Source organism: Symphalangus syndactylus, chromosome 14 (genome assembly GCF_028878055.3).
Source record: "Symphalangus syndactylus isolate Jambi chromosome 14, NHGRI_mSymSyn1-v2.1_pri, whole genome shotgun sequence".
NCBI lineage: Eukaryota > Metazoa > Chordata > Mammalia > Primates > Hylobatidae > Symphalangus > Symphalangus syndactylus.
Window position 1 is genome coordinate 113,866,249 of NC_072436.2, and position 27,871 is coordinate 113,894,119.

General features: G+C 47.7%; 2 protein-coding genes across 6 annotated transcripts in view; one reads left to right on the forward strand and one right to left on the reverse strand.

Moving 5' to 3' along the window:
• The first annotated feature begins 2,178 nt into the window (after window positions 1-2,178).
• On the forward strand, window positions 2,179-24,302 carry C14H16orf89 (chromosome 14 C16orf89 homolog). Of its 5 annotated transcripts, none has more exons than XM_055242411.2 (8): window positions 2,179-2,488; window positions 5,668-5,817; window positions 7,765-7,915; window positions 9,584-9,701; window positions 12,198-12,333; window positions 13,018-13,122; window positions 20,507-20,593; window positions 23,586-24,302. In XM_055242411.2, the coding sequence occupies exons 1-8, from the start codon at window positions 2,281-2,283 to the stop codon at window positions 23,837-23,839; spliced, it is 1,209 nt and encodes a 402-aa protein (XP_055098386.1). In that variant the 5' UTR covers window positions 2,179-2,280; the 3' UTR covers window positions 23,840-24,302. The 5 variants fall into 5 exon arrangements, with proteins under 5 accessions (XP_055098386.1, XP_055098387.1, XP_055098384.1 ...); XM_055242412.2 differs by having other exon boundaries at window positions 2,190-2,488; window positions 23,946-24,302; XM_055242409.2 differs by having other exon boundaries at window positions 2,190-2,488; window positions 24,015-24,199.
• The window catches only part of SEC14L5 (SEC14 like lipid binding 5), a 95,817-nt gene continuing 82,296 nt past the window's right edge, over window positions 14,351-27,871 (reverse strand). The window contains exons 17-18 of the transcript XR_010115792.1: window positions 25,443-26,308; window positions 14,351-19,951 (exon numbers count right to left, since the gene is read on the reverse strand). The gene's annotated coding sequence lies outside the window, so the exon portion shown is untranslated. The remainder of the gene's footprint in view (window positions 19,952-25,442; window positions 26,309-27,871) is intronic.

The following is a 27,871-nucleotide window of genomic DNA, read 5'->3' on the forward strand; positions in this document are numbered from 1 at the left end:
CGACAGAGTGAGACTCCGTCTCAAAAAAAAAAAAAAAAAAAAAAAGATTCCATTTATAGGAAATATCCACAATAGGTCAAACCATAGACACAGAAAGTTCATTCATGGTTGGCAGGGGCTGGGGAGGGGGGAATAGGGAGTTTCTGCGAATGGATATGGGATTTCTTTTCGGGGCGGCAAAAACATTCTGGAGGTAGACAGTGATGGCTGCACAACTTTGTGAATTGACTAAAAATCACTGTGAAACTATACGTTTAAAGGGTGGATTTTATGTTATGTGAATAATATCTCAATAAGCCACTTATTAAAGATTTTTCAGGATTAAAATGTCTAAAAACACTGCAGGGGTAGAAAAAAGAACAATTACGAAGTTAAAAGATGGAGAAGCCCTAACCTAGCACCTGCACATAGGGAGCATCAAATACACAATTTAGTGGTGTTCTTTTGATTATTGTTACAGATCTGTAATGTCTTAACTGAAGCCCTTAGGACCAAGTATGTTTCTGAATTCAAAATTGTTTGGATTTTAGAAAGATAATGTGGTGCACATACATACAACAGCCCCAGCAAGGTTTGGGACAACACCCAGGAAACCAACATTAAAATTTCTGCAAGGAAATAGATGCACGTTCACACTGAGTGAAATAAGGACGCTAGGTCCTCACTTTCTGCTGTGGTTTGAATGTGTGCCCTAAAGTTCGTATGTTGGAACCTTAATTGTCAATGCAACAGTGTTGAGAGATGGAATCTTTCATGAGGCCTCTGCCCTCATGAATGGATTCATGCTGTTATTGCAAAAGCGTGTTCCTGATAAAGGAATGAGTTTAGCTTCTTTCTCTTCTCTCTCTCTAGCTCTCTTGCCTTTCTGCTCTCCACCGTGGGATGATATAGCAAGAAGACCCCCACCAGATGTAGACCCTTGAACCTGGACTTCCCAGCCTCCAGAACTATGAGCCAAATGAATTGCTTTTCTTTATAAATTACTCAGTCTCAGGTATTCTGTGGTAGTAGCACAAAACTAAGACACTGCCCAGTATACCAGCTACATGTGACTATCAAGCCCTTGAAATATGGATAGTCTGAATTGAAATGTGCTTAGCCTGGCATGGTGGCTTACACCTGGAGTGCCAGCTACTTGGGAGGCTAAAGCGCGAGGGTCCCTTGAGCCTAGGAGCTCGAGACTGCAGTGAACTATGACCACACCACTGCACTCCAGCCTGGGCAACAGAGTGAGACCCTGTCTCTTAAAAATAAAATAATAAAACAAGATAATTGTGTTGTGAACATAAACTACTCATCAATTTCAAAGACTTAGTTTGAGAAAAATAAAAATAAATCATTTCTATATTGATTACAGATGTAATTATAATATTTTAAATATTGGGTCAAATAAACTAGATCGTTAAAATTAACTTCACCTGCTTATTGCGGCTTTCTTAGATGTGGCTACTAGGAAATTTGGAAATGCACACATGCCTCGTCTTTGTAGCTCCAATTCTATTTCAATTGGACGGTGCCCTTCTAAGGAAGTTTGCCTCAGTTCAAGGCAGATGTGCCCTCAAATGAGTGTGTTTCAAATTTATTTAAAACAAAGCCTGGGTGTGGTGGCTCAAGCCTGTAATCCCAGCACTTTGGGAGCCCGAGGAAGGTGGATCGCTTGAGGCCAGGAGTTCAAGACCACCCTGGTCAACATAGTGGGACCCTGTCTCTATTTAGAAAACTACAAAAATTAGGGAACCATGGTGGCACATGCCGATTGTCCCAGCTCTTCAGGAGGCTGAGGCAAGAGGATCTATTGAGCCCAGGAGGTCAAGGCTACAGTGAGCTGTGATCAAACCACTGCACTCCAGCCCAGGCAAGAGAATGAGACCCTATTTCAAAACACAAAGAAAGAAAAAAAATTTGTTTTGCTTTCAGAGCTTTTGGATTTGTGGGTTGAATTGCAATTGCTAGATCAAAGACCTAGCCTGTGAGCCTGGAGAATCAGGGCTGAGAAGGACAGGGCGGACACCCCTCTCCCCAGCATCCCGCGGACAGCAGGCTCTATGCCCAGGACTGGCCTAACCTCCGCTGCCTAACCGTCATCCCCCTGCAGCCACCCTTCCCAGAGTCCTTTGCCCAGGCCACCCCAGGCTTCTTGGCAGCCCTGCCGGGCCACTTGTCTTCAGGTCTGCCAGGGGGAGGTGGGGAGGAGGCGGGAGGAGGGCGTGCAGAGGCAGTCTGGGCTGGGCCAGAGCTCGGGGTGCTGAGCGTGTGACCAGCTGTGAGCAGAGGCCAGCCATGGCCAGCCCGGGGCTGCTGCTCCTGCTCTTACTGACGGCACTGCCACCGCTGTGGTCCTCCTCCCTGCCTGGGCTGGACATTGCTGAAAGTAAAGCCACCATTGCGGACCTGATACTGTCTGCGCTGGAGAGAGCCACCGTCTTCCTGGAACGGAGGCTGCCCGAAATCAACCTGGATGGCATGGTGGGGGTCCGGGTGCTGGAAGGTGAGTGAGCCCCAATTCCCCTGGCTGGACACTGGGAAGCTAGCTCTGGGCTTTGTCCCCTGCCCTGCTCTGTATGCCTGGGACCTGGCAGTCTCCTGGCCCCAGGCTATAAGGAGAGAGGAGGCCAGGGGCTGGATCTTCCTGGCGGCTGTGGCCCAGCTAACTATTAGGCAATTTTTTAGAAGTAGGAAAGATTTAAAGGCAACATGGGAAGGGATATGGGAATTATCTTCTTCTCAGAATGAAATGATCCATTTGACAGCCCCTCCTGACACGCCACGAACAAGAGGAGCAGGGAGAGTGCCCCGTTAACAGATATTTGTGGGAGGGCCCCTCCCCTTGAGTGAGGTGGCTATGGACAAAACTGAGGACCCTCAAGATCGGGTTCCAACCCCACTTCCTCCACTTCCAGCCAAAGTCTCCTGAAGGTTCTGCAAAAACAGTCAAGTGTTTGTTTAGCTTTGAGAGCTATAAGATCCCCAAGAAGGGGGCTGGAGACAGGCCAAGGCAAACACACACACACATGCGCACACCATGCACACACACACAAGCACGCATGCACACACACATGCACATGACACACACAAGCACGCATGCACGCATGCACACAAGCATATCACACACACACACAAGCACGCATGCACACACACATGCACATGACACACACAAGCACGCATGCACGCATGCACACAAGCATATCACACACACACACAAGCACGCAGGTGGCTCCCACTGGGCTGGCTGCTTCCTGGGGCGCATGTGATAGCAAAAGCTGTAGTTCACTAAGTATCTGCTCAAAGTGGGCACAACCCAGGTGCATTGCATGGGGTACTTCAGTGCCCTCTCCCCGTCATCTCTGAGGTTACACCCATTATTATTATCCTCTTTTAGCAATGAAGGGAGGGGATTCTCTTAATCATGACTGGGTAGCATTCACTGGGAAAGCAGCCCCACCTAACAGCCTGAGACCAGGGTCCCCCCTCCTTGGCAGCTGCAGTGAGTCCGGCTTCTCCGCCCATGCCACATCCCACATCCACTGCCCCTTCTCCTCGCAATAATCTTGCTCCATAACAGATTCCCTAGGAATTCAGTGCTTAATACACCCACAACCGTGAAGTGTGCCCAGAAGGGAGCAAAAGCAGTGCCAGTGCCTAGAACAGAGCTTCAGAACTGGACTGCCCAGGTTCAAATCCTGGATCTCCCCCAGCTGGCTGCATGGCACTGAGTTACCTGCTCTCGTGGAGTTTTGGTTTGCTCATCCTTCAGCCGCAGCTGGTGGATGGGAGTATCACACGATCATGCACTTGTATCTCGTGAGATTGTGTGTCTATGTCATCTTACCAGTGGGGCTCAGTACTTGTCAGCCGTTACTGTTTCCATCTATCAAAGCACTCAGCATCCTTGACTAGCAGCAACGGCTTCCTCATCTGTGTCTCTCTAAGCAATGAGCTCCCAGTGGGCAGGGTCTATGTCCCATTGCAGCGGTCCCCAACCTTTTTGACACCAGGGATTGGTTTTGTGGAAAGCAATTTTTCCATGGACTGAGGTGGAGGGGAGGGTTTCAGGACGATTCACGTACATTAAATTTATTGTGCACTTTATTTTTTATTTATTATTATTTATTATTTTGAAACAGAGTCTCGCTCTGTCGCCCAGGCTGCAGTGCAGTGGTGCCACCTCAGCTCACTACAACCACCACCTCCGGGTTCAAGCGATTCTCCTGCTCAGCCTCCCAAATAGCTGGGACTACAGGCACCCACCACCACGCCCGGCTAATTTTTGTATTTTTGGTAGAGATGAGGTTTTAGCATGTTGGCCAGGCTAGTCTTGAACTCTTGGCCTTAAGTAATCCAACTGCCTCGGCCTCACAAAGTGCTGGGATTGCAGGCGTTAGCCACCGTGCCCAGCCCACTTTCTGTTTATTGTTATTATGTTATAATATATAATTATACAACTCACCATAATGTAGAATCAGTGGAAGCCCTGAGACTGTTTTCCTGCAACTAGATAATCCCATCTGGGGGTGATGGGAGACAGTGACAGATCATCGGGCATTAGAACCTCAAAAGGTGTGTGCAACCCAGATCCCTCATATGTGCAGTTCACAACAGGGTTCACACTCCTGTGAGAATCTAATGCAGCCACTGATCTGACAGGAGGCGGAGCTCAGGCGGTAATGAAAGCGAATGATAGGGAGTGGCTGTAAATTACAGATGAAGCCCAGCTCACTCACCCACCACTCACCTCCTGCCGTGTGGCCCCCTTCCTAACAGGCCATAGACCAGTACTGAACTGGGGATTGGGGACCTCTGTCCTATTGGACTTTGTAGACCCGGTGCAATCACAGGAGGAGACACTGTGACACACAGGTAGGCCCTCCCTGTCAGCACTCCCAAGGCTGTGCTTCTTCCCTGTGGGTTTGCCCACGGAGGGGGCTGAGCAGAGGGGGTGTGACAGAGCCGGTCGCCCTGAAGGACCACCTCAGCATCCTTCTTAACCTAGTCCATCCTCCCCAACAAGGTTCCTACCTGACTGCAGCTGCCCTACTTCATCCCTCGCCCTCTCAGCCCTGCGTGGATGCTCTCACTCGGATGTTCTCACTCATGTCTCCCCAGTTTCTGGCCACCTCTGGATCCTCACCATTGTCTCCCACCCCAACATAGCCACTGCTAGCCCACAGGGTACCTCCGTGGGAATTAGAAAAAGGCACTTCCTTCTTGAAGTCACTTGACAGCCATCTACTGGGAAATTGTCTTACTGCATATACAAACCCATGATCCAAATGTGTGTTGCCCTTGTGCAGTGTACAGCCTGCTCAACTGTACACAATGGTTCTCTACCCTGCAACCTTTCTCTGGCCATCCAGCAAGAAAGTATACGAGTCAAGGATTTGAGGATTTGAACCTCAAGTATCAAAGATCTGAACTCAGGCCCACCTCCAGAAACCAAGCTCTCAGCCACCACCTTCTACCACTCTGACACCCATTCTCATTGCCCAGATCACCCCCATCCTGGCCTCATTTCCAGTCAGCTCAGTAAATCCTTCCCCTCTGAGTGCTGGAGAAGGCAGAGAGGCTCCCAGGAAGCATTAGACTTTGGGGCATTTTTTTTCCTGTTCCAAGGCAAAAAAAAAGTCCCGATTCCAAATAGTAGAATGAATTAACTCTGCTCCCTTCCAGAGCAGCTAAAAAGTGTCCAGGAGAAGTGGGCCCAGGAGCCCCTGCTGCAGCCGCTGGCCCTGCGCGTGGGGACACTGGGGGAGAAGCTGGAGGCTGCCATCCAGAGATCCCTCCTCTACCTCAAGCTGAGTGACCCCAAGTACCTAAGAGGTGAGCACACACAGGGTGTCCCATTCCCTCAGGAATAGTGCCTCCGGGGATATAGACTGAAATAACCCAGCGTGGGCTCTCCTGGGGCAAGGCTGGGCTGGGACAGTCCGTAACCACAGACGAGCCCTGGGGACGTGCGGTCATCCTTGACTTCAGACTCTGATGGGCTCTCCTACCCACACAGAGGGGTGCGGAGGAGGCAGGCTGTCTTCTCTCACGCATTCAGCGCACACGCAAGCTGGAGGTCCTGGTGCTAGACCAGAGCGGAGGGGCTGGGCTGTCCCAGAGGGGAGAGTGTCCAAAAGGCAATTCAACCCTTTGCACAGCGAACAGTAGTGTCCCATGTCACCAAATTATTTTAATCCACTTCATTAAATGTCAGTAGAAATTCCTGAAGTTGCCCACACACTATTTTGCAAAACAATGGGGTTTATCTTTCTCATGCCTTGTGACCACTGAGAGTCTCTCTCTCCTCACCAGCCCCGAGTGACCCTGCAAAAGGTCCCATCTAATAAGTCTGGCTGAGTTGTTCCTGGATTGCAAGGGCGGGGCACAAATAACCAGTCCATCATGCTGTTCCAACCCTGTCCCCCCTCCCATGAGATGCATGGGGGTGAGGGGGGAGGTAGCTAGGCCATGCTTCATGCTCACAAGGCAGTCCAGCCGCAGGGACCACAGCCCAGGCTGACCTTTCCAACGTTAAGGTCCCCCACTCTCTCCCAGGCCTGGTCCCTAACACTGTCCCCGCCTATGTCATCTTAAAGATGCCTGTGACTGGGCATCTGTTTAGTTAAGAGCTCCACTTTCTCACCAAACCGAAAGGTATAACCAATATCACCTCCCGACTAATTCCACCTCCTCACTTGCTTTTCTTGAGGGGGGGTTTTTTGGGTCGTTTGTTTTTGTTTTTGTTTTTGTTTTGCTTTTTTTTGAGACAGCGTCTCACACTGTCTCTCTCTCTTTTTTTTTTTTTTTGAGACAGAGTCTCACCCTGTCGCCCAGGCTGGAGTGCAGTGGTGCAATCTCAGCTCACTGCAACCTCTGCATCCTGGGTTCAAGTGATTCTCCTGCTTTAGCCTCTCTCAAGTAGCTGGGACTACAGGCATGCGCCACCACGCCCGGCTAATTCTTTTTTTTTTTTTTTGAGACGGAGTCTCGCTCTGTCACCCAGGCTGGAGTGCAGTGGCACAATCTTGGCTCACTGCAAGCTCTGTCTCACGGGTTCATGCTATTCTCCTGCCTCAGCCTCCCGAGTAGCTGGGACTACAGGCACCTGCCACCACACCCAGCTAATTTTTTGTATTTTTAGTAGAGATGGGATTTCACTGTGTTAGCCAGACTGGTCTTTAACTCCTGATCTCAAGTGATTCGCCCGCCTCGGCCTCCCAAAGTGGTGTGAGCCACCGCTCTTGGCCATGCCTCTTAAAAAAAAAAAAAAAAGCTGATCATAGCTCACTGCATTCTCCAACTTCTAGACTCAAGCAACCTTCCTGCCTCAGCTGGGACTACAGGTGCACACCACCACATCTGGCTACTTTTTTTATTTTTGTGGAGACAGAGTCTTGCTATGTTGCCTAGGCTGATCTTGAACTTTGGGCCTCAAGTGATCTTCCTTCCTTAGCCTCCCCAAGTGCTGGGATGACAGGCGTGAGCCCTGCACCTGGGAAACTAACCCTTTTATTTATCTGGGGTTTCCACGGGATGCAGTGGGTTTAGTCAAATCCCGTCCCAACACTGTTCCTATTGATTAGGGGGAAAATGGTTTTATAAGCAAAAGGAGCTTTCTTGAGTGTTTCAAACCCAATCTGGGACCAGGAGACAGGGCTTAGAGCCCTGAGCTGCACCTGCCAGTGGGCAGGGCTGCAGGAGGAGGTGGGGACACCAGGGTGGCCCACTGCTCCTGGGTCACCCCCACACTCCACCCCATCTATCTGTCCTCTCTGCCAGAGTTCCAGCTGACCCTCCAGCCCGGGTTTTGGAAGCTCCCACATGCCTGGATCCACACTGATGCCTCCTTGGTGTACCCCACGTTCGAGCCCCAGGACTCATTCTCAGAGGAGAGAAGTGACGCGTGCCTGGTGCAGCTGCTGGGAACCAGGTGGGCCCTGCACTTGCCCTATTTGCCGGAAACCCAAACGCACTCGTTCTCAGCTGGTCCTGTTCCGCTCCTCCTTCTCCAAGCCCTAGGGCTGAAGCCAGGGGTTTGTGCAGACACAGGTGCAGCTCCCTGTAGCTGTCAGGCACTGCCCTCTCCTACTCCAGCAGGGTCCGCGTTGCTCCAGCCGCCCGCTGGCCTCCCATGCGACAGCAGGTCTTCCAGCAGCCATGGCTGAACACACCACCTCCAGGCCCCAGGACAAATCCCCAATTCCTCTCCGCCGTTCCCAGTCTCCAGGCCCCTAGAGGCCTCTTTTCAGACTCTCCAAGGCTTCCTCCCACTTCAAAGACTTTGCTCCCCCCACCCCACTCACTCCACCCGCTGGGCCTCAGGAAGTCTGCCCATCCTTCAGGGCTGGCACCAGCATCCTACCTCCAAACCCCATCCTACCTCTGACCCCAGCACACAGCAGATCTCCTGTGAGGGCCTCTCCTGGCACCTCTTACAGCCACAGATGCAATTTACATTTGTTTTATGGACCTATCCCCATCCCCAGTGAGGATGCAGCTCTGGGAAGGCAGGACTGAGCCTAGTTGGGCTCCTCATTTTATCCTGGTGTTTGGTGGGCTTGGAGCAAGGCCCCAGGGCAGCCCTGGGTGCAGGGGCCCATGGGCAAAGTGGGCAGCAGATGCCCAGGCCGCATCCTCTCAGCACCCTTCAGAGCAGTGCTTGGGCCAGGACACAGCTGGATTCATGGAGGGGCTGGGCCCCAGCCAAGGACCCCTGCTTTTTAAAAATTTTTATTTATTTATTTTTTTGAGACAGAGTCTCACTCTGTCCCCCAGGCTGGAGTGCAGTGGTGTGTTCTTTCTCGGCTCACTGGAAGCTCCACCTACCAGGTTCAAGTGATTCTCGTGCCTCAGCCTCCTGAGTAGCTGGGATTACAGATGTGTGCCACCATGCCCAGCTAATTTTTGTATTTGTGTGTGTATTTTTTATTTTTATTTTATTTTTATTTATTTATTTATTTTGAGATGGAGTCTTGCTCTCTCTCCCAGGCTGAAGTGCAGTGATGCGATCTCAACTCACTGCCACCTCTGCCTCCCAGATTCAAGTGATTCTCAAGTGATTCTACCTCACCCTCCCGAGTAGCTGGGATTACATGCACGTGCCACCACACCCAGCTAATTTTTGTATTTTTTATAGACACAGGGTTTCATTATGTTTGCCAGGCTGGTCTCGAATTCCTGACCTCAGGTGACCTGCCTGCCTCAGCCTCCCAAAGTGCTAGAATTACAGGTGTGAGCCACCGCGCCTGGCTGGTGCAGGAGGAATAAGCGTGTTGGGCCCAGATTCCAAGTGGTCTGGTTTCAAGTACCCACTGTTTAGGTCTGGAAAAAATGTGATTTGGCCCACGGAGCAATAGGAAGTTTCAGCCTTGGTGGCTTCCTCAACCCCAGAATAGCTCTAGCATAATGTTTCCTGGGCTAGGGCAGCCAGATTTAGCAAATCAAGATGCAGGACTGCTGTATTTCCTCTGGCAACCCCCATGTCCAGCTGGGTGTCTGGAATCTACTGGGAGTTCCAACAACTACAACTGGGGGGCTGGAAAGACGCAGGGCGGAGTCAGCGCTCCATCCTTAACAGCTTGGAACCACTTTCCCCCAGGATGGACAGCAGTGAGCCCTGCGGCCTCTCAGACCTCTGCAGGAGCCTCATGACCAAGCCCGGCTGCTCGGGTTACTGCCTGTCCCACCAACTGCTCTTCTTCCTCTGGGCCAGAATGGTGAGTGCCCAGGGAGCCCCCGCCGTGACAGGGGAAGGGGAAGGAAAAAGGAAAAGGGGCGGCCGGACGTGGTGGCTCATGCCTGTAATCCAAGCACTTTAGGAGGCCAAGGCAGGCAGATCACTTGAGGCCAGGAGATCAAGACCAGCTGGGCCAACATGGTGAAACCCATTCTCTACTAAAAATACAAAAAAAATTAGCTGGACGTGGTGGCGTGCACCTGTAATCCCAGCTACAAGGGAAGGCTGAGGCAGGAGAATCGCTGGAACCCGGGAGGCGGAGGTTAGAGTGAGCAAGATTGTGCCATTGCACTCCAGCCCAGGCAATGGAGTAAGACTCTGCCTCAAAAAAAAAAAAAAAAGAAAAGAAAAGAAAAAGAAAAAAGAAAGAAATGCAAAGGGGCTCGTGGCAGTGTAATTTTGTCTGCTACACACAAGGAAAATAAGCAGAGCTTTGGATTTCTACTTGGGACCTCAGGAGGGAGAAGTAGGGCCCCTACCATACTCCTGCTGTGTAATTGAGCTGATTTGGGATCTGGCATTTGGGATTCTGTTGGGCCAGTGAAACAGATAGGTTTGCCTGCTGAACTGGACTGTAGGGCGTCAGAAAAACACAATGAGAGAGAGAAAGAGAGAATAAAAGAGAAACATCAGAAAGAACTCTGTAAACAAAAACAAATGAATGAGGCCGGGCACAGTGGCTCACGCCTGTAATCCCAGCACTTTGGGAGGCTGAGGGGGGTAGATCACTTGAGATCAGGAGTCAGAGACCAGCCTAGCCAACATGGTAAAACCCCGTCTCTACTAAAAATACAAAAATTAGTCGGGCATGCTGGCATGCACCTGTAATCCCAGCTACTCGGGAGGCTGAGGCAGGAGAATCACTTGAACCAGGGAGGCAGAGGCTGTAGTGAGCTGAGATCATGCCACTACGTTATATATGCCACTATATATATATGCTGCTGTCTATATATATACATATAAAAAAAGAATAGAAATATATATATAGTGGCATATATATATACACACACCAGTATATATATTGCTTTTCTTTATATATATACCACCATACACACCACTATATATATACCACTATATATATACCACTGTATATATATACCACTCTATATATGTACCACTATATATGTACCACTATATATATACCACTATATATATACCACTATATATACCACTATATATACCACTATATACCACTATATGTATGCCACTATATATACCACTATATATATACCACTATATATATACCACTATATATATGCCACTATATATATACCACTATATATATATGCCACTATATATATACCACTATATATATGCCACTATATATATATACCACTATATGTATATATGCCACTATATATATATATATTTCTTTTTTTCTTTTTTTTTTTTTTTTTTTTGAAATGCAGTCTCACTCTGTTGCCCAGGCTGGAGTGCAGCGGCATGATCTCGGCTCACTGCAACCTCTGCCTCCCAGGTTTAAGCAATTCTCTGCCTCAGCCTCCCAAGTACCTGGGATTACAGGCACATGCCAACATGCCCAGCTAATTTTTGTATTTTTAGTAGAGATGGGGTTTCGCCATGTTGGCCAGGCTGGCCTTGAACTCTGGACCTCGTGATCCACCCGCCTCGGCCTCCCAAAGTGCTGGGGTTACAGGCATGAGCCACTGTGCCTGGCCATATATATTTCTTCATACAGAAGGGTAGGGTTCATTATCTTTATTCAAAAAAAAAATGTGATTCGGGTCCAGAAATCCTTAGCTAAGGAGACAGTCTCTGTTTTTGTTCAACAGAATTTAAAAATTATTATTTCTCTGCAAGCTGTGACAGACCAATATTTTCATAAATACAATAAAAACCATATTACAAGGGAATTATTTTGATCATTAGATTCAGCAGGTGGAAAGTAACTCTGACCACTGCTACAGAAGTGTCTAAAGCCTGCTGTCAACTCCTGTTTTTCTCTCCCAGTGTGGGGAGTGACCAGCCCGGTTCTTGGCCCACACTTTGAGTAGCACTGAAGCTGCCCGCGGGTTCAGGCTGGTTGTAGATTGCATTGCCCCCGCGTTCGGTCATATAGCACCTCCTAGTGGCCCAGGCATCACATTGGGCACTTCCCAGCTGTGTCATCCCCCTACATGAGAGCCCCTCTGGTGCCGTTTCTAGACGCCTCACCCTTTCCTGATAAAAACTCTTGAGGCTCAGAAAGGTTACTTTAGCAAACAAAGATCACACAGCTCCTAGGCGGCAGAGCTGGATCTCGAACCCAGCTCTCTCTGATGAAGGAGTCCCAGCAGGCTGGGGGTGTGCATGGGGAAGAAATCCTGCAAAAAGGAGAAAAAGACCTGCCCTAAACACAGCCCTAAACACAGCCCCTTGCAAGACCGTCTCGGAACTGCAAGACTTTCCCATAGCAGGGTGTGTGTCTGTCATCTGTATCACTGACTCCCTTGTCCTTGGGTGTTTGTCTCCCCAGAGGGGATGCACACAGGGACCATTCCAACAGAGCCAGGACTATATCAACCTCTTCTGTGCCAACATGATGGACTTGAACCGCAGAGCTGAGGCCATCGGATACGCCTACCCTACCCGGGACATCTTCATGGAAAACAGTATGGCCAGCATTCTGCCCCTGGGACAAAGGAGCAGGGTGTCCCCCCACCAACACACACACACACACACACACACACACACACACACACACACACACACGGAGTTGCCAGATTAAGCAAGTAAAAATACAGAGTGCTCAGTTAACTTTGAACTTCAGATAAGCAATGAATCCATTTTTAATATAAGTTTATCCCAGCTATTTCATGGGATATACTTACACTCAAAAATTATATTCATTGTTTATCAAAAACTCAAATGTAACTGGGCAGCCTGTATTTTACCTGCCACTGTGTGACAGCTTCCTGCCCCCAAAGGCTGCCCCAGTGACGGAGCTCTACATAGATGGACCAGGTGACTGGCAGACCCGCAAAGCCTTATGGATGAGACAGACAGGGAGTGCTTGGGAGGCTGCTCGCTGGCTGGGGTGTCCAAACCCCACCACTGGTCCTGACTTTGGAGCAGCCCTGACCAAGGCCCTCAGTGGGAGGCAGGACACAAGCGTGGGAGCCCCTAGCTGCTCAGGCAAAGGCCCAAGCTGCCTCCTTCCCGCCCCTGCATCGAACGCCCACGTCCTAAGCCAAACCCAGGCAGATGGAGGCAGGTGGCACCGTGGCAGCCCTGGGGAGTGGGAGGAGGTGGGCCTCGGGGGCAGGCCTGCAGAGGGGCCCCGTCTTTACTTCCAGTCATGTTCTGTGGAATGGGTGGCTTCTCTGACTTCTACAAGCTCCGGTGGCTGGAGGCCATTCTCAGCTGGCAGAAACAGCAGGAAGGATGCTTCGGGGAGCCTGGTGAGCTGCGCTGCTGCCCTGGTGAAAAGCAGGGGCAGTGGGGGTGGGGGAGGCTCTGAGATTCTAGGCCAGGTATGGAAACAATGCATTGGTGTGAAGGTTGCTGAGGGATTTGTAATCTGCAGGTGCACACACACATAGACGTGTACACCCAAGTAGAAATGGGCTCGGAGCCTTGGAAGTCAAAATGTGGCAAGACAGGAGGTCATCTTATTGGAAGGCGTTGGCCCCTACAGCTGCATTAACAAGCCCATTTGTATTGTACTGTTTTTATGCTGATGATAAAGACAAACCCAAGTCTGGGTGATTTATAAAGAAAAAGAGGTTTAATGGACTCACAGTTGCACACTGCTGGGGAGGCCTCACCATCATAGTGGAAGGCGAAAGGGATGTGTCTCATAGTGGCAGACAAGAGAGAATGAGAACTAAGCACAAAGGGAAAACCCCTTACAAAACCGTCAGATCTGTGAGACTTATTCACTACCATGAGAACAGTATGGGGGAAACGGCTCCCATGATTCAGTTACCTCCCACCAGGTCCCTCCCACAGCACATGGGAATTACGGGAGCTACAATTCAAGATGAGATTTGGGTGGGGACACAGCGAAAACACATCACCATTCATTCAGCAAGTACATATTGAGCATCTACTAATGTACCAGACACCATCTAGGCTCTAGGGAAAACCAGAGGCCCGAGGAAAAGAAACATAAATCACCTGAACAAACCAAGAAGTGAAATAACTGCACGTTCTGATAAGAGCTATAAAGGAGACGACAGGGTGAGGAAGAAAAGAACTCCAGGGAAGGCTCTCCAGGTGGGTGGCCGGGAACAACTACATGGGAGGAGGTGATGGAGCAGAGGGTGGAGAGGTAGAGGACTCAGCCACTTCCTAGCTGTATGACACTGGACAGCTGGTCCCTTTGGAATAAGCGGCTTCACCCCTCTGAGCCTCAACTTCCCTGTCTGTAAATAAATGAGCATAGTAATCCCCACCCTTCCTGAGCTGCAAGGAGAGTTGACCTAAGACATTTGAAGCCGCATAGCCTGTGCCAGGTACACGGCAGCTCCCAGGAAATGCCGGCGTCCTCATTAGGAGCTTGCGATGCTCCAAGAAGCAAAAGCTTTTGAAGTAAGATGGCGCGTTTTTAAAACAGAGCTTATACAATGAAGATTCTTAGGCCCCCGGACGTAAAGCTTTGGCAGGTTGGGGATGGGGCTGTGCAACTTGCATTTTTGGCTTTATTATTATTCTTAATAGACACGTAATAATTGTACATATTTATAGGGTACAGTGTGATATTTCCATACATGTATACAATATGTAAAGAGCAGATGCATCACCTCAAACATCTGTCATTTCTTTGTGTTGGGAACGTTCCAAATTCGCTCTTCTAGCTATTTGAAAATATACAATAGGCTCATGCCTTATAATCCCAGCAATTTGGGAGGCCAAGGCAGGCAGATGGCTTGAGCTCAGGAATTAGAAACCAGCCTGGCCAACATGGCAAAACTCCATCTATACCAAAAATATCAAAAAAATTAGCCGGGTGTGGTGGCGCACATCTATAGTCCCGGCTACTTGGGAGACTGAGGTGGGAGAATCACTTGAGCCCAGCAGGAGGTCGAGGCTGCAGTGAGCCATGACTGCACCACTGCACTTCAGCCTGGGCGACAAAGCGAGACACTGTCTTTAAAAAAGAAAAAAAAATGCCACAAATTGTTGTTATTTGCAATCACCCTATAGTGCTATGGAACGGTACCACTTATTCCTCCTCCTGGCTGTACTAGTGCATCCCCTAACCAACCTCTGGTTATCTCCTCTCCCCCATCCCCCTCCCCACCTCTAGTAACCACTATTCAACACTCCACTTCTTTTTTTTCAGGGATGGAGTCTCGCTCTGTCACCCAGGCTGGAGTGAAGTGGCGCTATCTCGGCTCAGTGCAACCTCTGCCTCCCAGGTTCAAGCGGTTCTCCTGCCTCAGCCTCCCAAGTAGCTGGGACTACACGTGCATGCCACCACGCCCGGCTAATTTTTGTATTTTTAGTAGAGAGGGGGTTTCACCATGATGGCCATGCTGGTCATGAACTCCTGACCTCAAGTGATCCACCCACCTCAGCCTCCCAAAGTGCTAGGATTACAGGCGCCCAGCCTCAACACTTCACTTCTATGAGATCAACTTTTTTAGCTTCCACATGTGAGGAATGACATGCAACATTTATCTTTCGATGCCTGACTTACTTCAATTAGTATAATGTCCTCCAAGTTCATCGATGTTGCTATGAATGAAAGAATATGGTTACTTTTATGGCTAAATAGTATTTCATTGGGTCTGTATACCACATTTTCTCTGTCCATTCATCTGCCGATAGACACTCAGGTTGCTTTATCTTGGCTACTGTGAATAGCGCTGCAATAAACATAGGGGTGCAGATGTCTCTTCAACATACCAATTTCCTTTCCTTTGGATAAATATCCAGTAGTGGGATTGATGGATCATATGACAGTCCTATTTTTAGCCTTTTGAGAAATCTCCACACTGCTTTCCATAATGTCCGTGTATTTGGGGTCTTTTGTGGGTCTATACAAATTTTAGGATTTTTTTTTTCTATTTCTGTGAAGAATGTCATTGGTATTTTGATTCCATCTGTACATCACTTCAGTAGCATAATGTCTTACATTCCCATAAACACTGTGTAAGAGTTCCCCTTTCTCTACAGCTTTGCCAGCATTTGTTATTTGTTGTCTTTTTTTTTTTTTTTCTCTTTTTAGACAGGGTCTCACTCTGTCACCGAGGCTGGAGTGCAGTGGTGCGATCTCGGCTCACTGCGACCTCTGCCTCCGGGGTTCAAGAGATTCTCCAGCCTCAGCCTCCTGAGTAGCTGATACTACAGGTGGGAGCCACCAACACCCGGCTAATTTTTGTATTTTTTGTAGAGACGGAGTTTCACCATGTTGCCCAGGCTGATCTCGAATTCCTGAGCTCAGAGTGATCCACCAGCTACGGCCTCCTAAAGTGCTGAGATTACAGGCATGAGCCACTGCACTTAGCCATTTTTCGTCTTTTTGATAGTAGCCATTTTAACAGGTGTGAGATGCTATCTCATTGTGGTTTGATTTGCGTTTCTCTGATGATTAGGGATGGTGAGCATTTTTCATAGACCTGTTGGCCATTTGTATGCCTTCTTTTGAGAGATGTCTATGCAGCTCATTTGCTTTTCTTTTTTTCTTTTTTTTTTTTCTTTTTTTGAGACAGTCTCGTTCTGTCACCCAGGATGGTGTGCAGTAGCACAATCTCGGCTCACTGCAACCCCCACCTCTCGGGTTCAAGTGATTCTCCTGCCTCAGCCTCCCGAGTAGCTGGGATTACAGGCACCCACCACCACCACGCCCGGCTAATATTTGTATTTTCAGTAGAGACAGGGTTTCTCCATGTTGGCCAAGCTGGTCTTGAGCTCCTGGCCTCAAGTGATCTGCCCTCCCAAAGTACTGGGATTACAGGCGTCAGCCGCCTCACTTGGCCATATTTTGTTTCCTGTAGCCTTGAAGCATATTTTGAAGTCCAGTAATGTGATGCCTCCAGCTTGTTCTTCTTCCTTAGGATTGCTTGGCTATTTGGGATCTTTTGTGGGTCTATACAAATTTTAGGACTTTTTTTTTCTATTTCTGCGAAGAATTTCATTGGTATTTTGATTCAATCTGTAGATCACTTCGGTAGCATGGACATTTTTCACCATATTAATTCTTCCAATCCATAAACATGGGATGTCTTTTCATGTTTTGTGTGTTCTCTTCAATTTCTTTCACCAGTGTCTTTTACAGTTTTCCTTGTAGAGATCTTTCACCTCCTTGGTTAAATTTATTCCTGGGTATTTTGTTTTTAGCTCTTATAAATAGGATTACATTCTTGATTTCTTTTTCTGCTAGTTCATTGTAGGTGTATGAAATGCTACTGATTTTTTGTATGTTTATTCTGTATTCTGCAAATTTGTTGAATTCATTTATCAGTTCTAAGAGTTTTTTTGGTGGAACTTTTAGGGTTTCCTGTCTATCAGATCACGTCATCTGCAAACAGGTACAATTTGACTTTCTCCTTTTTCATTTGGATGCCCTTTTTTGTTTCTCTTGCTTAATTGCTCTGGCTAGGACTTCTAGTACTATGTCGAATAAAAATGGTGAAAGTAGGCACTCTTGTGTTGTTCCAGTTCTTACAGGAAAAGCTTTCAATTTTTCCTCATTCAGTGTAATGTTGGCTGTGGGTTTGCTTTTCATATATGACCTTTCTTATATTGAGGTACGTTCCTTCTATACCTAACATATTGAGAGATTTATCATGAAGGGATGTTAAATTTCATCACATGCATTTTCCTGCATCTATTAAGATGATTATATGATTTTGTTTTTCATTCTATTGGTGTAATGGATCATATTTATTGATTTGCATATGTTGAACCATCCTTGCATCCCTCCAGTAAAGTCCCCTTGTTCATGATGAGTGTTTTTTTTTTAAATGCAAAACATTCATTACTTACTGGAAGTGGTCAAAATAGGAAAGCCATGAATGGTTTTTAATGTGTTGCTGGGTTTGGTTTGCTAGTATTTTGTTAAGGATTTTTGCATCTAGGTTCATCAGGGAAATCGGCCTATAGTTTTTTTGCTGTTGTTGTGTCCTTGTCTGGTTTTAGTATTGGGGTAATGCTGAACTTGTAGAAGGAGTTTGGAAAAATTTCCTCCTCTTCAATTTTCTGGAGGAGACTGAAAAGAATTGGTATTTGTTCTTTAAATATTTGGTAAAATTCAGCAGCGAAGCTGTGAGGTCCTGGGCTTTTTGTTTTGGGGAGACTTTTTATTACACATTCAATCTCATTACTCATAATTGATGTGTTCAGGTTTTCTATTTCTTCTAGGTTCAATCTTTGTATGTTGTATGTGTCCAGAAATTTATCCATTTCCACTAGGTTTTCTTTTTTCTTTTTTTTTTGGAGACAGAGTCTCACTCTGTCACCCAGGCTGGAGTGCAGTGGTGCAATCTCAGCTCACTGCAACCTCCACCTCCCAGGTTCAAGTGATTCTCCTGCCTCAGCCTCCCGAGTAGCTGGAATTACAGGTGCCCACCATCGTGCCTGGCTAATTTTTATATTTTTAGTAAAGATGGGGTTTCACCATATTGACCAGGCTGGTCTCAAACTCCTGACCTCAAGTGATCTGCCCACCTCGGCCTCCCAAAGTGCTGGGATTACAGGCAGGAGCCACCACGCCCAGCACACTCCACTAGGTTTTCTAATTTGTTGTTTATAATAGTCTCTAATGATCCGTTGTATTTCAGTGGTATCAGTTGTAGTATTTCCTTTTCCTTTCTGATTTTATTGAGTCTTTTCACTTTTTTTCTTAGTCTAGTTAATAATTTATTTGTTGATCTTTTTAAAAAACCAACTTTTTGTTTCACTGATCTTTTGTATTGTTTCTTTAGTCTCTTATTTATTTCTGCTCTGATCTTTACAATTTCTTTCCTTCTACTAATTTGGGGCTTGATTTGATCTTGCTTTTCTAGTTCCTTGGGATGTATCATTAGTTCATTATTTGAAATCTTTCTGCTTTTTTGATGTAGGCATTTACTGGTGTAAATTTCCCTCTTAATACTGCTTTTGCTATATCCCATAGGTTTTGGCATATTGTGTTTCTATTTTCACTTGTGTTAAGAAATTTTTAAATGTTCATCTTAATTTCTTCATTTGCTCATTGGTCATTCAGGAACATGTTGTTTAATTTCCCTGTATTTGTACAATTTTGAAAGTTCCTCTTGTTAATGATTTCCAGTTTCATTCCATTGTGGTCAAGAAGATATTTGCTATGATTTAAATTCTTTTAAATTTGCTGAGACTTTTTTGGCCTAACATATGGTCTATTTTGGAGACTGTTCCATGTGCTGATGAGAAGAATATATATTCTGCAGCACTTAGATGAAATGTTCTGTAAATGTCTGTTAGATTCATTTGGTCTTAAGTGCAGTTTAAATTCAGCGTTTCTTTGTTGAGTTTCTGTCTAGATGATCTGTCCAATGCTGACAGCAAGGTGTTGATGTCTTCAGCTATTATTGTATTGGAGTCTATCTCTCCCTTTATATCTAATAACATTTGCTTTAGGGTTCTCCAGTGTTTAATACATATATTTTTTGAATTGTTATGTCCTCTTGTCAAATTCGTTCTTTTATCATTATATAATGACCTTCTTTGTCTCTTTTTACAGTTTTTTACTTAAAGTCTGTTTTATGTAAGTATAGCTACTCCTTCTCCCTTCTGGTTTCCATTTATGTGGAAGATCTTTTCTCACTCCTTCACTTTCATTCCATATGTGTCTTTACCAGTGAAGTGAGATTCTTGTGGGCAGCATATATTTGGGTCATGTTTTTTCATTCATTCAGCCAGTCTATATATCTTTTAAGTAGGGGACTGAATCAATTTGCATTCAAGGTTATTATTGGCATGTGAGGGCTTACTCCTCATTTCATTGCTTTCTGGTTATCTTCTATATCCTTTGATTTTTTTTTTTCTTCCTTTCTTATTGTTATCACTGCTGTTTGGTGCTTTTCTCTCGTGATAGTTTTGCTTCTTTTCTCTTTCTCCTTTCTGCTTTCCCTCTACCAGTAACTTTTATACTTTTTCATGTTTTCATGATAGTGATTATTGTCTTTTTCTTTTCAGATGTAGGATTCCCTTGAGCACTTCTTGTAAGGCCGGTCTAGTGGTAATGAATTCCCTCAGTTTTTGCTTATCTTGGAGGGACTTCCATTTTTAACAGGCACCTCCAGTGGTTCTGATGGTGGGTGTCTGGGGAGTCACAATTTGGAAAACCACCAGTAGATGACAAATTTAGGCCATGAAAAAGGATCTGCAGACAGGTGCAGGTGGAAACTTCTGGAATAGCCTCAAGTTTCAAGAGAAGACCTAACTTCCTTGAAATGTTATGGGGCAGGAGGTTTAGTGAGTAACATTTAAAAATTCACCTTGGGACCAGTTGCAGTGGCTCACACATATAATCCAGTACTTTGGGAGGCCAAGGCTGGAGGATCACTTGAGCCCAGGAGTTCGAGGCCAGCCTGGGCAACATACTGAGATCTCATCTCTACCAAAAAAAATTTTTTTGTAAATAGCTGGACATGGTAGTTCATGCCTGTAGTCCCAGCTACTTGGTAGGCTGAGGCAGGAAGGATTCTGTGAGCTCAGGAGTTTGAGGCTGCACTGAGCCAGAATTGTGCCACTGCACCCAGCCTGGCCAACAGAATGAGACCCTATTTCTAAAATAAAAGAAAAGAAGTAAAAAGAAATAAGAGTGTAAAAAATAAAAATCTCTCTTGAGAAGTTCAACTTTTGCTCTTCTCCCAGATGCTGAAGATGAAGAATTACCTAAAGCTATTCAATTTCAGCAGCATTTTTTGAGGAGAGTGAAGAGGCGAGAAAAACAATTTTCAGGTAATGAAAATACCCAAGGGAGTTTCTTGACATGAAACTGAGATATCCTAGCAAAACAGAGGCCTGTGTTTATTCTCTGCTAAACTTGGCATCACCAAAGGGGCACTAATCAGAGGGCCTTCATGTTTGAGAGGTGGAAGGGAGGATGGGGGTCCATGATGGCCTCCTCTTAGAAAGTGGGGAGACAGCCTGGGCAACATAACAAAACCCTGTCTCTACTAAAAATACAAAACTTAGCTGGGCATGGTGGCGCACGCCTGTAGTCCCAGTTACTTGGGAGGCTGAGGCATGAGAATTACTTGAAAACAGGAGGTGGAGGCTTCAGTGACCTGAGATTGCACCACTGCACTCCAGCCCAGGTGACAGAGCAAGACCCTGTCTCAAAAAACAAAAAAAGAAAGAAAGAAAGAAAGTGGGGAGTCCAGAGATACTGTCTTTTGTTAAAGGAGCATAAAAGAGAAGTTTCAGTTGTTAAAAATCGCAGCAGTAACCCTTCTAAGTCAAGGTCTGGTCAGGAAAATAGAACCTGCATCAGGAACTTCAACAGAGGGAATTTACTAGAAAAAACTCATCTCAGAGGTGTTGTAAGAGCTGAAAACAGAAAAGGTGGAAAAACCCAGAGATTTTACTGTTGCAGGAAGCCACTACCCTCCCTAGAGCTGGAGAATGGCAGGAGGAGGCGGTGTTAACAGAGCCTGCAGGGGCTGAACAAGGGGGAGACAGAGAGAGGAAGGGAGAAATATTCTGGCTTCTCCCCTCATTCCACCTGCACCTCCTGTTGGTCGAAACCAGTAGGCAAGGCATCCTGGGAAATGTAGTTTGGAGGGGTCTGTGTGCTGGCGTTTGGAATAAGGAAAGGCAGAGAAGGGACCCGAAAGAGCAAGTGACCAGAACAGTTTTGTTGGCCACACAGCCCAGTGCTCCCAGAGCTGCCCCAGTTTACACCTGTTGTCTTGGAGCCATTATGAATAGTGCCCTCTTTCCTCCAAAGTGTCCTGGTTGTGACAATAAACTGTATGGTCATTTCGCCAATGTAGAGAAAGTGAGAACAGGATATAAGTATATTGGGAAGGGAAGAAAGGCAAGAAATAATGTAGAAGAAAGGGAAGGAGGGAAGGACACAGGAAGGGAGGAACCAAGAAGAAAGAGAGGACTTTGATTTCAATTTTTCATTAATAAAAAATAAATAGGCCACGCACGGTGGCTCATGCCTGTAATCCTAGCACTTTGGGAGGCTAAGGCGGGTGGATCACCTGAGGTCAGAAGTTTGAGACAAGCCTGGCCAACATAGTGAAACCCCATCTCTACTAAAAATGCAAAAATTAGCCAGGCGTGGTGGCGCATGCCTGTAGTCCCAGCTACTTGGGAGGCTGAGACAGGAGAACTGCTTGAACCCAGGAGATGGAAGATGCAGTGAGCTGAGATTGTGCCACTGCACTCCAGCCTGGGTGACCGAGTGAGACTCTGTCTCAAAAATAATTATAATAAAATAAAATAAAGTAGAAAATAAATAACTGCAGGCAAAAGCAGGAAGGGATACGGAATAGCCAGCTCACAGAGTGGATGTCCAACATATGTGGGTATATGATTCCAGTAACTAAACATCTCTCCATCAACCCCACTGTGGCCTCATCATCCACCTACAGGTGGACAGGAGAGAGGAGTGAAAGCAGAAATCCACTGAGTCAGTTTCATAGCTGCCACCAAAGGTCACGCAGGAGAAGGGAGAGAAGTTCCCAGGAGACTTCCAGAGGCCCTACCCTAGCTAGGCCTTTATGACACAGAGGGACTGGGGCTGCCTAAGGCTGGGGTGGTAGGGGCCTGCTGTGCACTACCTGGTCAGCTGCCTGTCCCCACAGCCCAACACGAGGACTGTCCTAGGGACTGGGGCGGAAACCACAGAAATTCCAGAGCCCAAGGCCTTTCCTGGGACACCTCCAGGTTGACCAGCAGCCTAGAAAACTGCCCGGGAGGGGTGTGCTCATTCTTGCACTTATGGCACTTATGACACAAGCCCGCGGAGCAGGAGGCAGCTGCTATAGAGACTAGGAGCATAAGGTTTCAGTCCCGCTTCTGCCTCTTACTTGCTGTGAAAGTCACACAACCTCTCTGAGCCTCATTTTCCTCATCTGTAAAATGGGCACCAAACTGTTGGGGGCTAATAACTGATCATTGTGCGAAGCCCTCCCCATTGTATTTGGCATACAGTAGGCCACCAAGAGGCACGACCTGCCAGGGTTCATCATTTGGCACCTTGAAATCTGCATTCTCCCTCCCTTCAAGGGACCTGGCTGGGGTCCCCTCCCCTTCCCAAAGTGTCTGGGTAGGTAGGAAAGAATTCCTGGCTCCCTCCCACAAGCAGACAGATTGTGAGACTAGAGGCGTGCAGCCCACTTTGAGCTCAAAGAACTAACTACATCTAAGGGTTATTATCTCAGGCAAGTGCTCAGGCCTGAGACTCTGACTCCATGAGCCATGAGGTCACATGGGACCAGGCAGACCAGAGGCAACTAAGAGGAAGGACATTGGGGTCAGGAAATGAGCTGTGGAGTCACGAGGGCCAGGGGCTCAGCTCGGCTACCCAAGCCTCAGTTTCCCCATCTCAGAAGGTCTTACACAGGACCTGGGACAGGATTCCGGTGCATGTGGTTTATTGAGGTAGGTAAGTCAGGGAAGCAGGCTAAGCCAGGCAGGAGCTGGACAGAATGCAGCCTCAGGTCAGATCCCCCCGCAGGGTAGGAGGGGAATGCCTTGGAGCATAAATTGCACCACAGAGTCATCCCCCTGGGACAAGGTGGCCAGGCTTTTGTATCCCTGTATTGGTAAGTTATTTGGGAGGGACATACCTCCCAGAGAGGGGAGCCCTTAGCAGCTGGTGGAAGGGCACCCAGCCCAGCAAAAGGGGACTAAGAGAGCACCAAAGCACCCACTCAGTGTCTTGCAAGTTGCCTGGAATGACATCTGAAAAGTACTTTTTTTTTTTTTGAGACAGAGTCTCGCTCTATTGCCCAGGCTGGAATGCAGTGGCACAATCTTGGCTCACTGCAACCTCTGCCTCCTGGGTTCAAGCGATTCTTTTGCCTCATCCTCCCGAGTAGCTGGGACTACAGGAGCATGCCACCATACCTGGCTAATTTTTATATTTTTTTAGTAGAGACAGGGTTTCATCATGTTGCTCACGCTGGTCTCGAACTCCTGATCTCAAGTGATCTGCCCACCTCAGGCTCCCAAAGTGTGGGATTATAGGTGTGTGAGCCACCACGCCTGGCTGAAAAGCACTTTCAATGGGACTGTGTTGAATAAAGGGCCAAGGTTCTTGCCACCCAGCACTCATGGGGGCTCTCTCCCCCAGATGGCTGCTCCTCCCACAACACAGCCACAGCAGTGGCAGCCCTGGGTGGCTTCCTATATATCCTGGCAGAACACCCCCCAGCAAACGGAGAGCCACACCCATCCACACGGCCACCACCAAGCAGCCACTGAGACGGATGGTTCCACGCCTGCTGCCTGGAGGAGGAACAGCTCCCTTTAGTCCTCATCCCTTACATCCTCGAGGGCACAGGTCACATCCTGGGAAGAAGGCATCTGGAGGATAAGCAAAGTCACCCCGACTCCCCATCTTGGAAGCCCTGAGTAGGCAGGGCCAGGGTAGGTGGGGGCCAGGAGGGACCCAGGTGTGAACGGATGAATAAAGTTCAACTGCAACTGACCCAGGGTTGAGTCTTGTTTCTCAGCTTTGAGGACAACCTTGGACAACCTCTTGGTCTGTTTCAACTCTCCAATCCCACCCAACACAAATTCTTTTTTTTTTTTTTTTAATTAATAGATGAGGTCCCGCTCTGTCACCTAGGCTCACTGCAGCCTCGAACTCTTGGGCTCAAGCAATCTTCTCATCTCACCTCCTGAGTAGCTGGGGCATCAGGTGTGTGCCACCATACCAAGCTAATTTTTAAATTTTTTGTAGAGATGGGGGTCTCACTATATGGACTTGGCTGGTCTCAAACTCCTGGCCTCAAGTGATCCTCTTGCCTTGTCCTCCCAAAGTGCTGGGATTACCGGCATGAGCCGCTGCACCCAGCCACAGATTCTAAAAAGACCTATAAACTGATATCTTAAAGGCTATTTGTTCAGGTATCAAATATAGTATCTTTCCCAGTGGGAGAAGTAAGTGTCTTGGAAAAAACAGTTCAGGTCATGAGCCAGAACTCAAGAGATAACCACGAAAGGCAGCACATACTCATTTTTACATCCTGAGCACAAAACTCTGCCGTATCATTACATTGCATCACATGGCCATCATGTCATTTTACAAAACACAGTATAGCATAGCGGTTGATGGTGTGGTTCTGTGGCCAGGCTGCCTGAATTCAAGTCCCAGCTGTCTGTGTCCTTGAGCAAAGTCACCAACTTCTCTGGGACCCAGTTTTCTCATCAGTAAAATTGGGATAATAATAACCCTTACCTTGGAGGGGCACAGTGGCCCGCCCCTATAATCCCAGCACTTTGGGAGGCTGAGGTGGGAGGATCGCTTGGATTCAGAAGTTCGAGACCAGCCTGGGCAACATAACGAGACACCTCCCCACCAACCCTCACCGGGTGCAGTAGTGAACACCTGTAGTCCCAGCTACTCAGGAGGCTCACTTGAGGACGGAGGATCACTTGAGACCAGGAGTTCAAGGCTGCAGTGAGCTATGATTGCGCCACTGCACTCCAGCCTAGGTGACAGTGGGAGTCAAAAAAAAACAAAACCCAGCCCCTACCTCAATGTTACCTCCACTGCTGTGAGTATTGTGTTTCTAGAATACTGGAAACAGTGCCCATAACACACTAAGTGCCAGGTAAACGTTACCTGCTGCCTCAAGTGTTGATGTCTCATTAACTGTGGGCTCCTCTAGAAGCTTCCAGAAGAGGCCGCTGCCTTGTCATCGGTTCTCTCGTTCCCAGCTTACAGCTCTTCCCTCAAGCTCTGACACAGTGTGACTATATCTGAATGTGTTCCCTGGAGCTCTGACACTAATTTAGCAATAAAACCTTCTGGGACGTTATTATGGGTGCTGTCTGTGGTGCTGATGACAGCCTGCATGCATTAGAGTCCGGGGTAGAAAAACCAGCTAAAAACCCGGTCCCAGGGCTGCAAACCTCTTTACACGCATTGTCCTGCTTTGCCTCAAGGTGGAAAATCGCCACGGATCATCCTCATGTGGCAACTTAGTCATATGTGAGCATCTGAATTAAAATATCCTTGGCTGCTTCTGTGCCCAGCTGAGCAGCCCAGCTGGGTAATGGGGCACATGGTTCTTCTCGATCTTTTCTTTAGGAGGTAGGTTCCCTTGACCTGATCCTCTGCTGCGGTCCTCTGAATGCCTTCCCATGACTGCTCTTAAGTTGTCAGGCCTCGAGGAACATCCCTGGATTCTGCTGACAAGTTTGACTTGCTTTCTGGAGGTTGCTATTTTCTTGGGGGAACCAAGGGCCAGAATGTCATATCCACCTGGCACTCTGTGAGCTTTAAGGATTTCTTTCACACTGTCTTGCAAACAAAGGTTTTCCAAAACAGGCACACCACCTTGACAGAAGTCAGCTGCACATAAACAAATCGGGGGGATTATGCTCCACCTCTGTGCTTCCTGAATTGGGGATAGAGTCCTCACTGGAGCCTGACACTGGTTCATTTCAGAAGGCTTCGGTTACCAAACCAGGGAGAGGGTGAAATGACTGTGGAGGAAAGCAGAGCGTATGAGTCACTTTCAAGGAAAGGGAATCCTTGGCTCACGCCTATAATCCCAGCACTCCTGAACTGTGAGACCACAAATTATTGTGGTTTAAGCCTCCCAGTTGATGGTACCTTGCTACAGCAGCCCCAGAAACTAATGCAGCACCTACCTCAAGGAGCCGTTCCTAGTCTCAGCAACAAGGTCCCTGCAGCCCAACCACACCCGTGGGGAAGCAGATGACCCGTCCTGATGACCTGGCTCACAGCCTGGTCCTCTATTTAAAGGACTGATGTGAAACCGAAAATTAAAAAGAATGTTCTTAAGGTGGGCGGATCTCTTGAGGTCAGAAGTTCAAGACCAGCCTGGCTAACATGGTGAAACCCCATCTCTACTGAAAATACAAAAATTAGCCAGTCATGGTGGCTCTCGCCTGTAATCCCAGCTACTCTGGAAACTGAAGCAGGAGAATCGCTTGCACCTGGGAGGCAAAGACTGCTGTGAGCGAAGATCATGCCACTGCACTCCAGCCTGGGTGACAGGGCAAGACTCCATCTCAAAAGAGCAAAAGCAAACAAACACAAAAAGAACTTTCTCAGTTGCAAGCCACAGCCAAACTGTAGCCCAAAAGCTCCCTGGAATTTATCCACTCAACAGACACATCCAGCCCACACGGAGTTCACGTCCCTTGCAAGGCCTCCTATCTTTCTGTATACTTTTCCCCTAACATCCACGTGGCTCACACTCCACTTTGCCCCAGTCTCTGCTCAAATGCCCTTTCATATGACCAGGCACAGTGGCTCATGCCTAGAATCCCAGCACTTTGGGAGACCGAGGTGGGTGGATTGCTTGAGCTCAGGATTTGGAGACCAGCCTGGGCAACATGACGAAAATCCATCTCCACAAAAAAACACAAAAATCAGCCGGGCATGCTGACCCATGCCTGTGGTCCCAGCTACTTGGGAGGCTGAGGCAGGAGGATCACTTGAGACTTGGGAGGTTGAGACTGCAGTGAGCTATGGTCATGCCATTGTATCCCAGCCTGGGTGACAGTGCGAGAACTTGTCTCAAAAGAAAAAACAGGGAACCCTCCAAAGGGCTTGAAACAAAACTCAAGGCCAAGACAAGGAGCACCCACAAATGAGTCAATGGTTCTCCTCGTTGGAGCAGAACAGCTCCTGACAGCCTCCTGTTCAAGTAGCACAGAGAGCGGAAAAACCAGTCACAGGCAGATTGTTAGGAGCGGGTGGGAGGAAGACAGGGAGGAAAGGAGGCTTCGGACTTGGAATTAAATGAGAGGGGGATGGAAAAGCAGGTCCCCCGGCACAAACCCCACCTCAGGGCTTCATCAAGGCCTTCTTTCCCTGCCCTCCAAATACACACCCCGAGAGAGAGGCCCTCATTGGTGGGAGCACCTGGCCCACGGTGGCTCTATGTGCCCCTGCTACAATCCTTAGTCAAAAGTGCATTCCCTCCGGCTCCTGGCTCAAGGTATAAAATCCCACTGTAAACAAGTAATTCCATTAAGTCATCATGTTCTTAAAGCTTTTCCTCTTTTTTTTTTTTT